Here is a 14804-nt window from a genome sequence, read left to right on the forward strand (position 1 = left end):
CACAAAGTATTGGGGGGAAATGTTACTAAAAATCAGGGAAGGTGGAGCACTCACGACCCCTTCCTGTATCGTAACCCTTGGGCAGCTAAGTAGGAGGACCTTAACCTTCCTTGAGGCTATCCAGGGCTGCGTAGTAACTTCTAGGCTAGTTTGGTAACTTAATATGACCCTGTCTCAAAGAAAAGAAAGAAAAAAAGCAAAGGTCAATGAGATGGCTCTGTGTAGAGGTGATTGCTGCCAAGCCCAGTAACCCCAGTTCCATCCCTAGGGCTCACATGGTGGTAGACGAGAGTCATCTCCTACAAGTTGTTCTCTGAGCCCCACATGCAAGCTGTCTTAATTACTGTTTTATTGCTCTGAGGAGATACCATGAGCAAGGCAACTTACAAAAGAAAGCATTGAGTTGGGAGCTTGTTTACAGTTGTAGATGGTGAGTCTTGACCATCAGGGCAGAGAACGGTAGTAATCAGGCAGGCATTGCACAGGGTTAGTAGCTGAGAGCTTATATCTTACCTGAAAATTGGAGGCAGAGAGACTGGGCCTGGGGTGAGCTTTTGAAACCTTAAGGCCCACCCCCAGTGACAGACACGCTGGCTCCAATGAGGCCACAGCTCCTAATCTTTCTCCAAAAACAGTTGCATCAACTGGGAACCATCCATTCAAATATAGAGCCCATGGGGACGATTCTCATTCAAACAACCACACATGCCAAGGCTTCCATACACATATACACAAATAAGTGCAATGAAATAAAAAAGTAAATATATTCTCATTGAAAGATTCTTTAGTTTTTGTTTCTACAGGTAAAAGTTCATAGTTGGGGGTCTGGGCATGGTGGTAGAGTGATGCATGCCTGTAATGTCCTAATTTAGGAAGCAGAAGCAGGCAGATGTGTGGGTTCGAGGCCAGCCTGGTCTACTTAGTGAGTCCTAGGTCAACTAGGGATACAGAGTGAGACTCTGTCTCAAAAAAAATCACAGGAAGATAGAGAAAGACAAACATACACGTACACATACACAGTGAGAGACAGAGATTGACAGAGACAGAGACCTTGTCTGGTGAAAAAAAGAGGCAGAATTTGTAAAAGTGTCTAAAATATTTCCCCCTAGATGAAGCGGATGATGATGATGATCCAGAATATAACTTCCTGGAAGATCTCGATGAACCAGACACAGAGGATTTCCGTACCGACCGTGCAGTGAGAATCACTAGTAAGTTAGTTTGTTCATTCTTGTCTTGTCCGCATGCCTTTGTTTACTCTGTAGATGTGTTGGAGGCTGAGGACCACTTCGTATTTAGACAATTAAGTCTCCTTTGTTTATTTCTGTAATTGTTTAAATACAGAGTATATGCAGAAAGTTGCTGTTGTACACCTTATAGTTCTATGTTTGGCCTTTGCTATTTGGTAATGTTGTACTATTCTCTGAATGCCAAAATGAATGTGGTCATGGCGTCTGCCTTGCAGGCAATGAGCTTAGTGAGGGGAGAGAAAGTGATAGGTGCTCTGTAGGTTGCTTGAGGGGTGCCAGTCTGTTGAAAGAGGTTGTTCTTTAGAAGTCTTAGGAAAGGATTCATAAGATAAGACGTTTTAGCCACTGAAGCAGGATTAAGAGATTTGCAGTGAAAGGTGACAAGACAGAAAAGGCCCATTGCAAGCAGAAGGGACCTACCAACTGTAGACACAGAGGTCAACTTGGGGAAGTCAGTTCTCTTTCTACCATGTTGGTCCTGGGGATCAAACTGAGGTTGTTAGGATTGGTAGCTGTTGTCTTCACACACTTAATGTATTTGCTTTATCAGATAGCACTCCAAGTCCATATCTGTTCATCTTCTTATTTTGTTTTGAGCTAGAATCTCATTATGTCGCCAGAGTTTGCCACTGACTTATATACCAATATGGTCTCCACTCCTGAACAGCTGTTTTACATCAGCCTCCTGAGAACTGGGATTATAACTGCTTTATTATAAAATCATTGAATATTGAATATTCCACTAGAATTTAAACTTTAAGAAAGGAGACTTCATGACTGGAGAGATGGCTCAGTGGATAAGAGCACTGACTGTTCTTCCAGAGGTCCTGAGTTCAATTCCCAGCAACCACATGGTGGCTCACAACCATCTGTAATGAGATCTGGTGCCCTCTTCTGGCGTGCCAGAACACCTGCAGACTGAGCACTATGTATAATAAATAAATCTTTAAAAAAAAAAAAAGAAAGAAAGGAGACTTCTGCCAGGCGATGGTAGTGCACGCCTTTGATCCCGGCACTCGGGAGGCAGATACAGGCGGATTTCTGTGAGTTCGAGGCCAGCCTGGGCTACAGAGAAAGATCCAGGACAGGGACCAAAACTACACAGAGAAGCCCTGTATCGAAAAACCAAAAATAAGTAAATAAGTAAATAAATAAATGTGTGGAATTCCAGAATCAAACATTTTGGTATAGTTTGCTGCACACCAAAAATCTCTCAGAGATTTGTGGTAGGAATTATGTTGATTCAGGACTCCAGTTGAGAAACCTGGATCTACTTCATAGGGACAAAACCCACATCATTTTAAAAGTCAGCAAGTCTTTTCCTCCCTGCTAGAAAGCTCATGCCAATGTGCTGTTTTGCTGACAGCCTGTTGATAAACTAAGTGATGTGCCTCCTTCCTCCCTGTACTTCTCCCCCGTCGGACTCTGGGGAATTTGAACTGATAATGCCTGCATGCTCTCAGTCCAACCCGTGTATGCAAGACCCTTTGTCTTCAAGCTATATGTAAACTAGCCTGTTACCCAGTAAACATGCAGCCCAGGACACAGACTTCGAGTGGTTCTCTGCTCCTAGGTATTATGGCCTTCTGACCCCCAGCTGCTGTTCTCCCCTTGGTCCAAAGCCTGCTGGCGTGCCTTGGAGTCTTGTGGCTCAGGCACAGATAACACTACTTCTGCCTTTTGTTCTTCCATGTACCCAAGCATCTTGAACAGGAACTGAAGCACAGTTGGTGTTTCATAACTGTCTTTGAGTTTCTGCTTGAAGGATGGATATGAGCATTTGTTCAGATGCCTTGGGAGATTAGAGGTTTTCCTTATTACAAAATGAAACTCATTTCTGCTAACATACTTCTTTGCCTTTTCACAGAAAAAGAAGTAAATGGGCTGATGGAGGAGCTGTTTGAAACTGTGAGTAATGATTTTTGAGTGAGTGGCTTGGTGAAATTCTTTAGTAAGCTCTGTCCTTTGCTCTTAGGTATTTTCTCTCCAGCAGAATGGTCTGCCTGTGTCAGAGCCACCAAGGAGTACAATGGCCAGGAAATTCTGAGCAGTGAACTCTCAATTATCCACATGTATTAAACGCTTATTATCTACATACTATTCCTAGGGGCTGTCATTGCAAACTATCATTTGGACACTCTGATCATAGAGACATTTTTTTCTTGAAATTATCTCTTTTTTTAGGTTATTTTTCAGTGGAAGCAGAGGTTTGTTTAGTCCAGCAGAGTTTACATTCCAAAGAGAGACTGGAGTGGTTGGTTCCAAAGGGAATGGCAGGAAAATCAGCCTGTTTAAAGATAATGTGTGTGTGTGGGGAAACTGGAGAGATGACTTAGTATTTAAGAGCACCTGCTGCTTTTCCAGAGGATCCAAGTTCATTGCCAGCACCCACGTCCAGTGGTTCATAACCACCAATGATTTTAGTTTCAGAGGATCTAATACCCTCATCTGACCTTCTTGGATACCTCACCACATCCCCATCACACACACACACACACACACACACACTCACACACACACACACACGCATACACACACACACATATACATGAAAAGAAAAGTCTTAAAAAAGAGAATTCTGGGACTGCTTTGCTGGGATAGCTTTGTTGGTTTTGAGTTTGCATACAAGCATGAGGAACTGAGTTCATATCCTGGAACCCATATAAAAGTCTGTCTGCTGGTGTGTGCCTGTAAACCCAGCTCTGGTGTGCACAGAGACACTGGTCCCTGGAGCTTATGACAGTCCCGATTTAAAAATTGATTGAGGCCGGGCAGTGGTGGCGCACGCCTGTAATCCCAGCACTCGGGAGGCAGAGGCAGGTGGATCTCTGTCAGTTCGAGGCCAGCCTGGTTTACAGAGCTAGTCCAAGACAGGCTCCAAAGCTACAGAGAAACCCTGTCTCGAAAAGTCAAAAAAAAAAAAAATTGATTGAGGAGTGGGCTAGGAGGTGGAGTGGGTAGAAGGGTGGCTGTGAAGGTGGAGCTACATGTCCTGAGCTGCAGAGCCAGCTCAGTGCTCCATGGGACTGCTCCATAGGACTGCTCCATGTTACTGCTCCATGTTACTGCTCCATGGGACTGCTCCATGTTACTGCTCCATGGGACTGCTCCATGGGACTGCTCCATAGGACTGCTCCATGTTACTGCTCCATGGGACTGCTCCATAGTACTGCTCCATGTTACTGCTCCATAGGACTGCTCCATGTTACTGCTCCAAGGGACTGCTCCATGTTACTGCTCCATGGGACTGCTCCATGTTACTGCTTCATGGGACTGCTCCATGGGACTGCTCCATGTTACTGCTCCATGGGACTGCTCCATGTTACTGCTCCATGGGACTGCTCCATGTTACCTCTCCAAGGGACTGCTCCATGTTACTGCTCCATGGGACTGCTCCATGTTACTGCTCCATGGGACTGCTCCATGTTAACTGCTCCAAGGGACTGCTCCATGTTACTGCTCCGTGGGACTGCTCCATGTTACTGCTCCATGTTCCTGCTCCATGACAGGCAGAGCAGGCTACTAAGCAGCAGTGTGGCATGTGGCTGAGCCCACAGCCTCAGCAGTGCTGTCATGGCCATGGCCCCAACTAAGGAGGGAGATGGTATCCCCTCAGTGGAGGTGTTTGAAGGGGAGTCTGGGAAGAAGGTGAATGTGGCCAAGCTGTTCAAGGGCAAGAAAGATATGCTGCTTGGTGTTCCTGATACGTTTACCCCAAGCTGTTCTGTGACCCACTGCTGGGTTTGTGCAGCTGGGACTCTGAAGACGAACAGTGCATGCGGTGGCACGTCAGAGTGTTAGAGATGTCGTGACGGAAGAGTGGGATCGAGTCTACACGGCAGGATTTGACTCTTGACTGACCCCACTGGGTCTTTGGGAAGGAGCCAGAGTTATTACTGGATGATTCTTTGGTGTCCCTTGTTCAGAATCACAGCCTAAGGAGGTCTCCAAGGTGATAGACAATTGCATAAAAAAGGCACTGAATGTGGAGCCACGGCTTCCCCTGCACCCTGGCTCCCTGGGTCTTTTCACAACTCTGAGGCCACACTAGGTGAAAGCCCTCTGTCCCTCCCATCTTCCCCACACAGCTCCGAACTGAGGGGCCCAGCACCTCCTTACCTGGGGTCACTTAACTAGGACCATAACAATATTCCTGCACCAAACAGTCTGGTTTGTGTCAAAAAATAAAAAAAAAAAAAAGAAAGAAAATGCTTGAGGAAGATACCCTACAGCAAACTCTGGTCTCTACCTTTACACAACACACATGTACACGCATAAACCACACACCAAGGTGTTTCTGTGGAAGAGATTGATTATTTTGAGTTATCTATTCTCTCTCAGTTTATGTTACAAGTTGGCCAGTCGAAAGACTTCTTTTAGAATTATTAGCCATTGTTAGTATAGGGCCCTAAGACTCCTGAAGTGAGAATACCTCCATTATAGCTATGATTTAAAAATAAATTAATAAATTAAATAAATAAATAAAATATATAAAAGTAATAAAATTTCTTCATATCACTCTTCCCTTTCCTTTCTTCAAACATTCCAAATACCTCTCCTTGTTCTCTTTAAAATTCACATACTCTGTTTTCATTAATTTTGTTACATATATATGTGTATTCCTAAATACACATGTATAACCATTTCTTTCTGTACAATATTACTTGTATATATGTTTATGCCTGGGCTCCAAAACTCTGCATTTTGAGAACAATGGGAAATATTATTCATTATGTGAATGAGTGTTTCTCCTGCATGTCTTTCTGTGTACCACATGCCTGGTGCCTATGAAGGTCAGAAGAGGGCATTGGATTCCCTGGACTGCAGTGAGAGATCGTTTGTGCTGCCATGTTGGAGCTGGGAATTGATTCTGGGTCCTACTCAACAACCATTGTTCTTAACCCCTGAGCCAACTCCCCTCTTAGGGTCTCTTTTGAATCCCAACATTATTAACACTCCTGAATTCTCTAGTTTTGCTAATACTTATTATCACTAGAGAGACTAACATAAGGAACATTCCCTTGAGAAAACCCTCCTTTTCATTTGCCCACAGTTCCAAGATGAAATGGAACTCTCCAGTATGGAAGAAGATGGCCCTGAGGAAGAGGAGCGTGTTCCAGAGTCTCGGCCAGACTTCAACACCCCTCCAACCCTATGGTATGCTGGCTGAGATGTAGAGAGAAGGGATAATATGTTTCTGAAGAGACTTGATAGTTTTGGTTGTTTTTTGAAGAAATTATAATTAATCTTCCCTCACCCTCTTGTTTAGCCCTAGAGGTGAGTTAGTTAACAAACCAGCAAACAGAAGGTCTCCTTGTTATGGGGCAGTACAGCTATAGACAGAGCTGTATCTGTTTGGGAAGGGAGAGAAATCAAAGCTGGCACTGAGAGCAGCCTTTCCATGCAAGTGGTGCTGGACAGGTGTGTGGAGCCTCACAAGGCCAGCCACAGACACGTTCTCCACTGTAATGTCTAGATATCACTTGTGTTCATTGTTTGTCATTAACATCTGACTTACCTCCTAGGGATTGATTGAGCAAATCATTAAATAGGAACCAGAAACATGACTTTTTGTGTAAAGTTATTAATGAGTGATAAGAGATGCTGTATTCATCTATGACTACTTCTTGCTCACATTGGGGCATTGTTATTGAAGACTCAAGAATGTTGGCATGCTAGCCAAAGCCAAGAAGAGCAGACTGTTTTCACTGACTGTGCAGGCTATGCAGGACCTTCGGGGTTAGGGAAGGACAGGCCTAGTTGTAACAGTCTGTGAGCCTGGACCGCCTGGGCTGGTGCTTTGGAACCATCCTAGATACAGATTCTGAGGGAACACCTGGAGCTAGCAAGTTGCTGGCACAGTGTGTAGTTGATTTGAAATCTGCTGGGACAGATAGACTAGGGAGAGAAGGTAAAGTTAAGGTAATTTAAGGGAAAATTTTTATCCAGGGTGTAAATTTGAAACTTCCAGGCTCACAGTTATAGTCGTTGGGGAAGGGGAGTCCCAAAACCAGGGTAGATAGTTCCTAATCTCAAGAATAGGCAGAGGTGGGGAAACGTAGGTTGTTGTTTGACAGTATTTATCTGGAATCTATTTGACCTATGAGAGGTAGATTTAAGTCAGTTCCCTGAACCTTACAAGAACTTTACAGTTCCCTAAACCTTTAAGTTTACAGAAAGAGATGAAAGTTTTAGATATATTAGAATTACCAATGTTTGTAATCTGTACTGAAATCCACATTGCAGAAAAGGCAGTATACTCACATCTTTGAGTCATAGTAGAAGCTTGGGCACCCAGAAATATACCTGGGTTAAAAGCATTAACACTCTTTCCAGAGGGTTGGATGTATAAATTGGACAGAGGTGTTTTTAGCACAGAGAGAAGCACTTTATGTCTATACTTAGAAGACAACCAGAGGAAATTTAAAAATTTGAGCTTCTGACTATGGTGGTAGTAGCAGTGCTTTACCCGGGCCTAGATTAACATTGTATCAGAACTCCACTGATTAATGTTGAAACTTTGAGCTTTTGAAGTCTTAGTATAATAATAGCATAGTGAAGGGAGAACTCTGAAGCAATTTTTTATATACCTTAAATCACTTTCTTTGACCTTTACAGCTTGTATTTGCATACCTTAAAATACTTTCTTTGACCTTCAGAATTTACAGAGATCAAGTAGCCCTAGGGAAGTGAGGCTTGAGGCTGGCTGGTTACATACGAAGAGAACAGAGAAGGCAGCAGAAGCCTTGGAGGAGGAGCTGGTCTGCTTGCTGCTGTTTAACTGATAGCTGTCGGTAGCCTAATTGTCACTGCCATCAGAAAGCGGAGAGGGATAAATTTCCTGGAGTAAAAGCAGGTAGTATAGACCTGGTAGCTTCTGAATCTAATTAAACAATGACGTAGACTTACCTGCCACCCGGACAATCACCCTGGGGTCCTCCGTGGGGATCTTGATTTCACTGGGGGCAAAGGTATCAGGGCAGTGTCAGTCTTCGGCCTTCAGTCTCAGAAGATCCAACAGACTTAGGTCACTGTACCACAGCAGCAGCTCGACTGCTTATGGTTTCTCTGTTAACTTCTCTCCTGAAGAAGCAAAATAAAAAAAAAAGGTGGGGGGTGGGGATTCCTTCCAGAACCAAGGCTGATAGAAGCTGTCTTCTATAAATATGCAATAAATATCTAGAAGACAGCTTAGGCAGTTGCTTGCATATCTTCACAAATAAGCTGCCTCTTTGCTGTATTCTAAGTTAAAACAAAAACAAAAAACATGAGTTTTCCTTATCCTGCCCCCCCCTTTTTAATTTAACTGTTTTGGGTGGGTGTTTTGTGTGCATATGTGGCTGAGCATCACTTTCATGCTAGAAGGTGGCATTGGATCCCCTGGACCTGGAGTTATAGATGGTTGTGAGCCACTGTGTGGGTGCTGGGAGTCAAACCTGAGTCTTCTGCATGAACAGGAAGTGGTACAGTAAGTGCTCTTAACCACTGTGCCATCATCACTCCAGCCCCCTCCTTTCCCTGCTTCTGTCTCCTGATCCCGGCCCAAAGCCTAAGCATGGATTGCCGATTCTCTGGATGTTTTCACTTGTTCCCCACCCAATTAGACACACCCATTGGACTGCTTGTTAGTGTGCATGTTGATCATGCTTTCCTGGGCTCCAAAGGGCACAGCTTTCATTCTTTCTCTTCTTCATCTCCCTCCTTCTGGCAGCTACTGGGAATGTGAGCTTGATTGCCCTGTTGTTTTCACTCCTGAAATGGTCCCTGGACTTACCAAATCAGTTACCAAACCAAAAACCAAGGGTCTGGAGAAATGGCTCAGAGGTTGAGAGCTCAGACTGCTCTTTGAGGGAACCAGAGTTCAGTGCCAGCACCCACGTCAGGTGCCATCACCTGTAACGCCAGCTCCAGAGGATTAGATAACCTCTTGTGGCCTCTGGGTACCTGTACTCACATGAACAACCTTCCATGTAGACATAAACACCCATCATGAAAAGGCGATCTATCAGGTTTATCACGTCTGTTTACAGAGCAGTTACCTTGACCCTGGAGCCTATGACCTCCACAGCCACAAGACTTTGCCCTGGCTTACAGGGCCTAACATGAGTTCCTCCTGTGAGCTGGGTCTTAAAATCCAAGTGGAAAGCAATTAGTTGTACCAAAAGCAGGAGCATCTTGCCTGTCATGCTGATAGTGTATCATTTAGACTTCATAGCTGAGCAGCACCTTTGGTGATAATTTTCCACAAACAGCCTGCATGGTAGTTTTGACCTAGGATAAAGACAGCCTCCAGGAAGGCTATTTCTAGCTCCATGACAGCTAGATTTTTGTATGTCCTGTGACAGAAGTGTGCAGAGTCTTTAGCAAAAGGAATGTACTATGTAGTTCTGGACAGCAGTTAGCAGCATTTATGGTTTATGGAGCCTCAAGGGCATCCCTGACTACTAACTAGCTCATACAGCAGTAACCTACCTCTTGCACTGACTTTTCACCCACAATCCTTTTAAGTGAACCAACTAACCTGGGCTATGGGGTTCACAGAGACTGAACCAACCATCAGGGAGCCTTCCTGGGTCTGAGCTAGGGCCTCTGCAGATATGTTATGCTTTTGTAGCTTGGTCTTCTTGTGGGACTCCCAAGAGTGGGAGCGGGGGCTGTCCCTGACTCTGTTTCCTTCTATTGGGTTGCCTCGTCCAGCTTTAAAATGAGAGGACGTGCCCAGTCTTATTTCAACTTGGTACGTCTTGTTTGGTTGATATCCCAGGGCAGCCTGCCCTTTCTGAAGGGATAGGAGGAGGAGTGGATCTGTCATGGGGAAGGATCGGGGTCTAGGAGGGAGGGCAAACTGCAGTCTGGATTTAACATATGAGAGAAGAATAAAAAACTAAAGGAAACAAAACAGTTCCTTAAGTCCTGAGGATATCTTTGTTTAAACTCCTTTGCTGATTTTACCATTCTTCCAAATACTTTCGCCATTCTTTAAGGCTTCTACAGGTTAGCATTATATAAGGAGACATTTTTACAGAGGTAGGGGTTCTCTCTGAAGGCCATGACTGTCCAGTCCAAGCATACATCAGTTCAGCAGCTAAGGGAATACTGAAGCAAAATTTTAGTGATGTCCAATACAGCATGGAAACCATTTATATCAGTTGGGATGCTTGGACGATCTCTGCTTCTTGTTTGCAGCTTACTTGTGTGAGAGTGATGCTCAGCAGTCTAATTGTTTACTCCTAGGAAGAAGGAGCCCAGTGAGTCTGGTCTGTTTCAGGGACTTCCTGATGATATTCTGGTAATTTATTTCCAGTCTTGAGAGGTTCCCTGCAATGATGGGATGTTTAAATCTTGGAGAAAACTGGTATACCACAATGCAGTACGACAGACATACATGCCGGCAAAACATTCATACACATGATTAAAAATAAATAAGTCTCATCTCTGTGAGTTCAAGGCCAGCCTGGTCTATGACATGAGTTCCCGGACAGCTCGGTTGTGGGCAGGATGCACAGTTATGGTCAGGCAACACCAGAAAGGAGTTTGAATGGGTGAAACATACTTGCATGGAGGTAGTATAGTAAGTAATGTTTGAACTAACCACTTTTTCTCTTCATCTAAGCTGCTGTGGATGTTAGCATTTCTTTCTTGTTACATTGTAGAAAGTCTTTGGCAGGTTTCTGTGTTTTTGTTTTTGGTGCTAGGAATCAAACCTAGAACTCAGTTACAAAACAAGCATTTTCTATATGTAACATAAGTATAGCCTCACCCTGGGCTTTCCCTTTTAAAGAATGAATGAAGGGCAGCCAGAATGGAAAGGGCTGGAGTAGAAGGTAAATGAGAGACCACATGGTGTGCTTTTGGAAGCGTCTCCGACATGTTGAGAAGACGTCATAGAGTAGATGTGTTGGTATAATGCTTGCAAGGATGATGAGGTCCCAGTTGCTGTGGCAGTGTATTACACAGGTATTTCTCGGCTTTTCCATTTTAATTTAATTTTTCTCGCTGTGTGTTTCATGTAGACAAGTAATTATATCAAAAGAAGATGAAAGATAATTCAAAATCTTCTTTGGCATTGCTGGAGATTGACCCCAGGGCTTCAAGCATTCTAGGCATGTGCTCTACTCAGGCAACAGAATTATTTCATTTGAATGTAATCCTAACAATCTGAGGAAATTATTTGGTTAAGGAGCATGGATATTGGTTGTAGTGAGATTTAAAGATCCAAAGTAAATAGACATGGTGTGGAGAAATGGCTCAGTGGCTAAGAGCACTGGCTGGTCTTCCAGAGAACCCAGGTTCAATTCCCAGCACCCACATGGCAGCTGTCAGCTGTCTGTAACTCCAGTTCCAGGGGATCTGACACCCTCACACAGACACACATGCAGGCAAAACACCAATGCACATGAAATATAAAAAGATAAAGTATATCCTAAAAAATGAAAATCAATTAATTTCAAAAAAAAGTAAATGGACATTGTTCAAGCTTGGTTCACATGTCATTACAAGGAGTTTGGTGACCTATGAAAATACACAGATTTTTTTTCCTTGTTGGGAATAGTTTTGAGGAACCATTGGCCAACTTGCTAAATGAACGACACCGGACAGTGAAAGAGCTGCTTGAACAACTGAAAATGAAAAAATCTTCCTCCAAACCACAGCCTGAAGTGGAGAGGCTTAAACCTCAGAAGGAGACAGTCCATCAGGCGCTGATTCTAGATGCAGCACAGAGGAGCAGGCTTCAGCAGCAGATGCAGCAGGCAAGACTTTCTCATTGTTGTGTGATTGCATCATCTCCTAGCTTAACTCTGAAGCCAAAAGTGAGCAGTGTTGTAAAGTCAAAGATGACTGTCCTGCTTCCCGTGGAAACAGGGGCCCATAGGACCCTGAGTCTGTAAGACCTTGAGAGAAGAACAGGAAAGCAGATAAAGACCTTGGTAATTCTCAGGATGAAGGAATTCAGATTCTTGACCACACATTCAAACTTGAGTAACTGTCAGTATTTCATTTTCCTCTCTCAGTCTTAGTCTCTCTAGTTTGAGGTTCAAGTTTGTCTGAGTTTGTGGTTTTGTTCTGAGGAAAATATCTCAGAAAGTCATACCAAGATCCTGCTCTGCTCTAATCCCTCTGAGAAGCAAGATGTGTGTGATACATTTGCAGACTTCCTGGTAAGATCTGTGTTTCTGAAATGGCAACATTATGAAATGTCAGTGTTTTCCCTTCCCAGCATGTTCAGCTCTTGACACAAATCTACCTTCTCACCACCTCCAACCCCACCCTCAGCTCCGAGGCCAGCACCACCAGAGTATTTCTGGTAAGCTTCCATACATCTGTAACTCTGAAGACTTAAGTTTGACGTTAGCTTGACAAGTCATTTTTCAGGTGAATGTTATTCACTGGGTGTGATCTGTTTCTTCATGTCTACTGGATGTGTTTGGTCACTGTACCTGCTTCTTCTGTATGCTTGACAGAACACTGAGTCTCAGGAGACATTTTGAATGTCATTTTAATTGCATCCTCCTCATCTTGGGATCCATTTTTTTTTTTTTTTTTTTTTTTGAGACAGGGTCTCATGTAGTCCAAGGTAGCCTCAGACTCATGTAGTTCCCCTTATGCTTCTGATTTCCCTGCCTCTGCTTCATAAGTGCCGAGTTACAGATGTACCCACAGTGGTCAATTTATGGGGTCCCGCAGATATACCCCAGGACTTCCTGCACGTTAGGCAAGCACTCCCCTAACTGAGCCTCCCGGCCCTCTCACCCTTTGACACTTCTGTTTTTAAGGATGTTGAGTTCATGACCTGTTTATTAGGCTCAGCTTTGTTTAGTATAGAATTAATTTTGCTTATGACGTTTTTTAGTGTTTTGAAAGATTTGTAAACTTTGATGGATCCTTCCTCCTTCCCATTCTCCCTTTCACCTCTCCCCGCCCCCTCCTTTTTCATCCTTGTAGAATTAATAGTAGATCTGTGAAAGGAGGTAAGAAAGAACTCTCTATTGGGAGGGGCCCTCAGGTAAGAGCACCCTGGAGGAAGCCCTTTGTGGTTCTATGGTGTGTTTGAATATGCCAAACTTATTTGTGGTAAAAGTCTGTTCACTTTTTAACTGTATTCGGATGACCATGAGAAAATTATCTTTTGGTGCATATTTCAGAAAATTTTAAATAATTAGATTTATTTTGTGTGTGAGTGTTTTGCCTGCATGTATGTATATGGGCAACATGTGTGCTTGGTGATTGTGGAGGCCAGAAGAGGGTGTCACATCTCCCTGGAACTAGCCTTATTAATGGTTGTAATCCACCTTGTGAGTGCTGGGAACTGAGCCTGGGTCCTGTATAGAGTAATAAATACTTTTTAACTGCTGGGCCATCTCTCCACACCTTCAGAAAATATTTCTTTAAAATTAGGAGGTGAGTGTGGTAATCCCCTTTATTTCTAGTGCTTTGGTGAATGTGAAAGGAGGAACCTGAGTTCAGGGCTCTCCTGGGCTACAGAGAGAGACTCTCGAAAGCCTGGGTTGGGGGGTGTGTGTGTGTGTGTAATATAACCCCCCCTTCCCACTCACCCTCCCAACCCCACCCCCCCACCCCCACCCCCGGTGCTAAGGTTAAAATCCAGGGCTTTGAGCATACTTCTCAACAGCTCTGCTGCTGAATTTGATTCTAAGTTGGGAGTGTAACATGCATCTGCAAGACTGCAGAGTGTTCAGTGACTTCAAACCAAAGTGTGACAGGTGAATGTAGGTCCAGTCCCGAATCGCTTTGGACGAAGACAGAGTAGTCCTAATGGAATGATATCCATTAATACAGACTTTTACCTACCTCTAATCCTATGCAGGAAGGGCCCTTTTCCCTTCAGAGTTTGAGGACTGTGGTATTAGTTGTCTGGAATCCTCTCAGATTTCCCTTGTGTCCTTTATTCTCAGAAAGAGCTGGGAACCTTTGCAGAGAACTCCATCGCCCTTCACCAGCAGTTCAACCCCAAGTTTCAGACCTTGTTCCAACCCTGTAACTGGATGGGAGCTATGCAGCTCATTGAAGACTTCACACATGTCAGCGTTGACTGCAGTCCTCATAAAACAGTCAAGAAGACTGGTAGGAGATGAATGAATGAGTCAACTTCAGGTTTTGATTTGCAGTCAGAGACAAGTCTTTAATAATTTTTTTATGTGTAATTCCTTTTTTTTTTTTTGTTAATTTTTATATGCATTGGTGTTTGACCTGCATATCTTTGTGAGGGAGTCAGATCCACCGGAACTTGAATTACAGACGGTTGTGAGCTGCCGTGTGGTTGCCGGGAATTGAACCCGGGCCTCTGGAAGAGCAGCCAATGCTCTTAACCGCTGAGCCATCTCTCCAACCCTATGTATAATTCTTAAGGATGGAGTGTGCAGAATATTTATAATTTATGTTTTCTGTATTTTATGCTTTATATTCTAGGCTTGAGTATTACATGACAATATCTATGCTAGGGTAAAACTTAGAAAGCCAAGAGCCAGAATAGGGATTCAGGAACCCTTGCTAACAACTGGACTTGAATGACATATGGAAAAGTGTTAGGTTTCA

General features: G+C 43.7%; 2 protein-coding genes across 15 annotated transcripts in view; one reads left to right on the top strand and one right to left on the bottom strand.

Annotated features, from left to right (window-relative positions):
• LOC128106216 (GON-4-like protein) overlaps positions 1–14804 on the top strand; it is a 125959-nt gene that overhangs the window by 24575 nt on the left and 86580 nt on the right. For 3 of the 13 annotated variants that reach the window (XM_052731564.1, XM_052731565.1, XM_052731567.1), the window contains 6 exons: positions 1110–1211; positions 3118–3158; positions 6304–6407; positions 11803–12001; positions 12469–12555; positions 14165–14333. The exons of 9 other annotated variants lie outside the window; for them this stretch is intronic. In XM_052731564.1, coding sequence (XP_052587524.1) covers positions 1110–1211; positions 3118–3158; positions 6304–6407; positions 11803–12001; positions 12469–12555; positions 14165–14333 — 702 coding nt within the window. Of the gene's footprint in view, positions 1–1109; positions 1212–3117; positions 3159–6303; positions 6408–7936; positions 8107–11802; positions 12002–12468; positions 12556–14164; positions 14334–14804 lie in introns of those variants that run through there. One more of the 13 variants, XM_052731568.1, reaches the window with a different exon arrangement.
• LOC128106228 (synaptotagmin-11-like) overlaps positions 3165–14804 on the bottom strand; it is a 30756-nt gene continuing 19116 nt past the window's right edge. The window contains exons 3-4 of one of the 2 annotated variants that reach the window (XR_008216629.1): positions 8160–8333; positions 3165–5195 (exon numbers count right to left, since the gene is read on the bottom strand). Coding sequence is in view for 1 of the 2 variants with exons in the window: in XM_052731578.1 (XP_052587538.1) it covers positions 8322–8333 (12 nt within the window). In the remaining variant the exon portion in view is untranslated. Of the gene's footprint in view, positions 5196–8122; positions 8334–14804 lie in introns of those variants that run through there. The other variant, XM_052731578.1, reaches the window with a different exon arrangement.

This window comes from Peromyscus californicus, unplaced genomic scaffold, assembly GCF_007827085.1.
Source record: "Peromyscus californicus insignis strain IS unplaced genomic scaffold, ASM782708v3 Scaffold_9__1_contigs__length_137607984, whole genome shotgun sequence".
NCBI classification, from domain to species: Eukaryota; Metazoa; Chordata; class Mammalia; order Rodentia; family Cricetidae; genus Peromyscus; species Peromyscus californicus.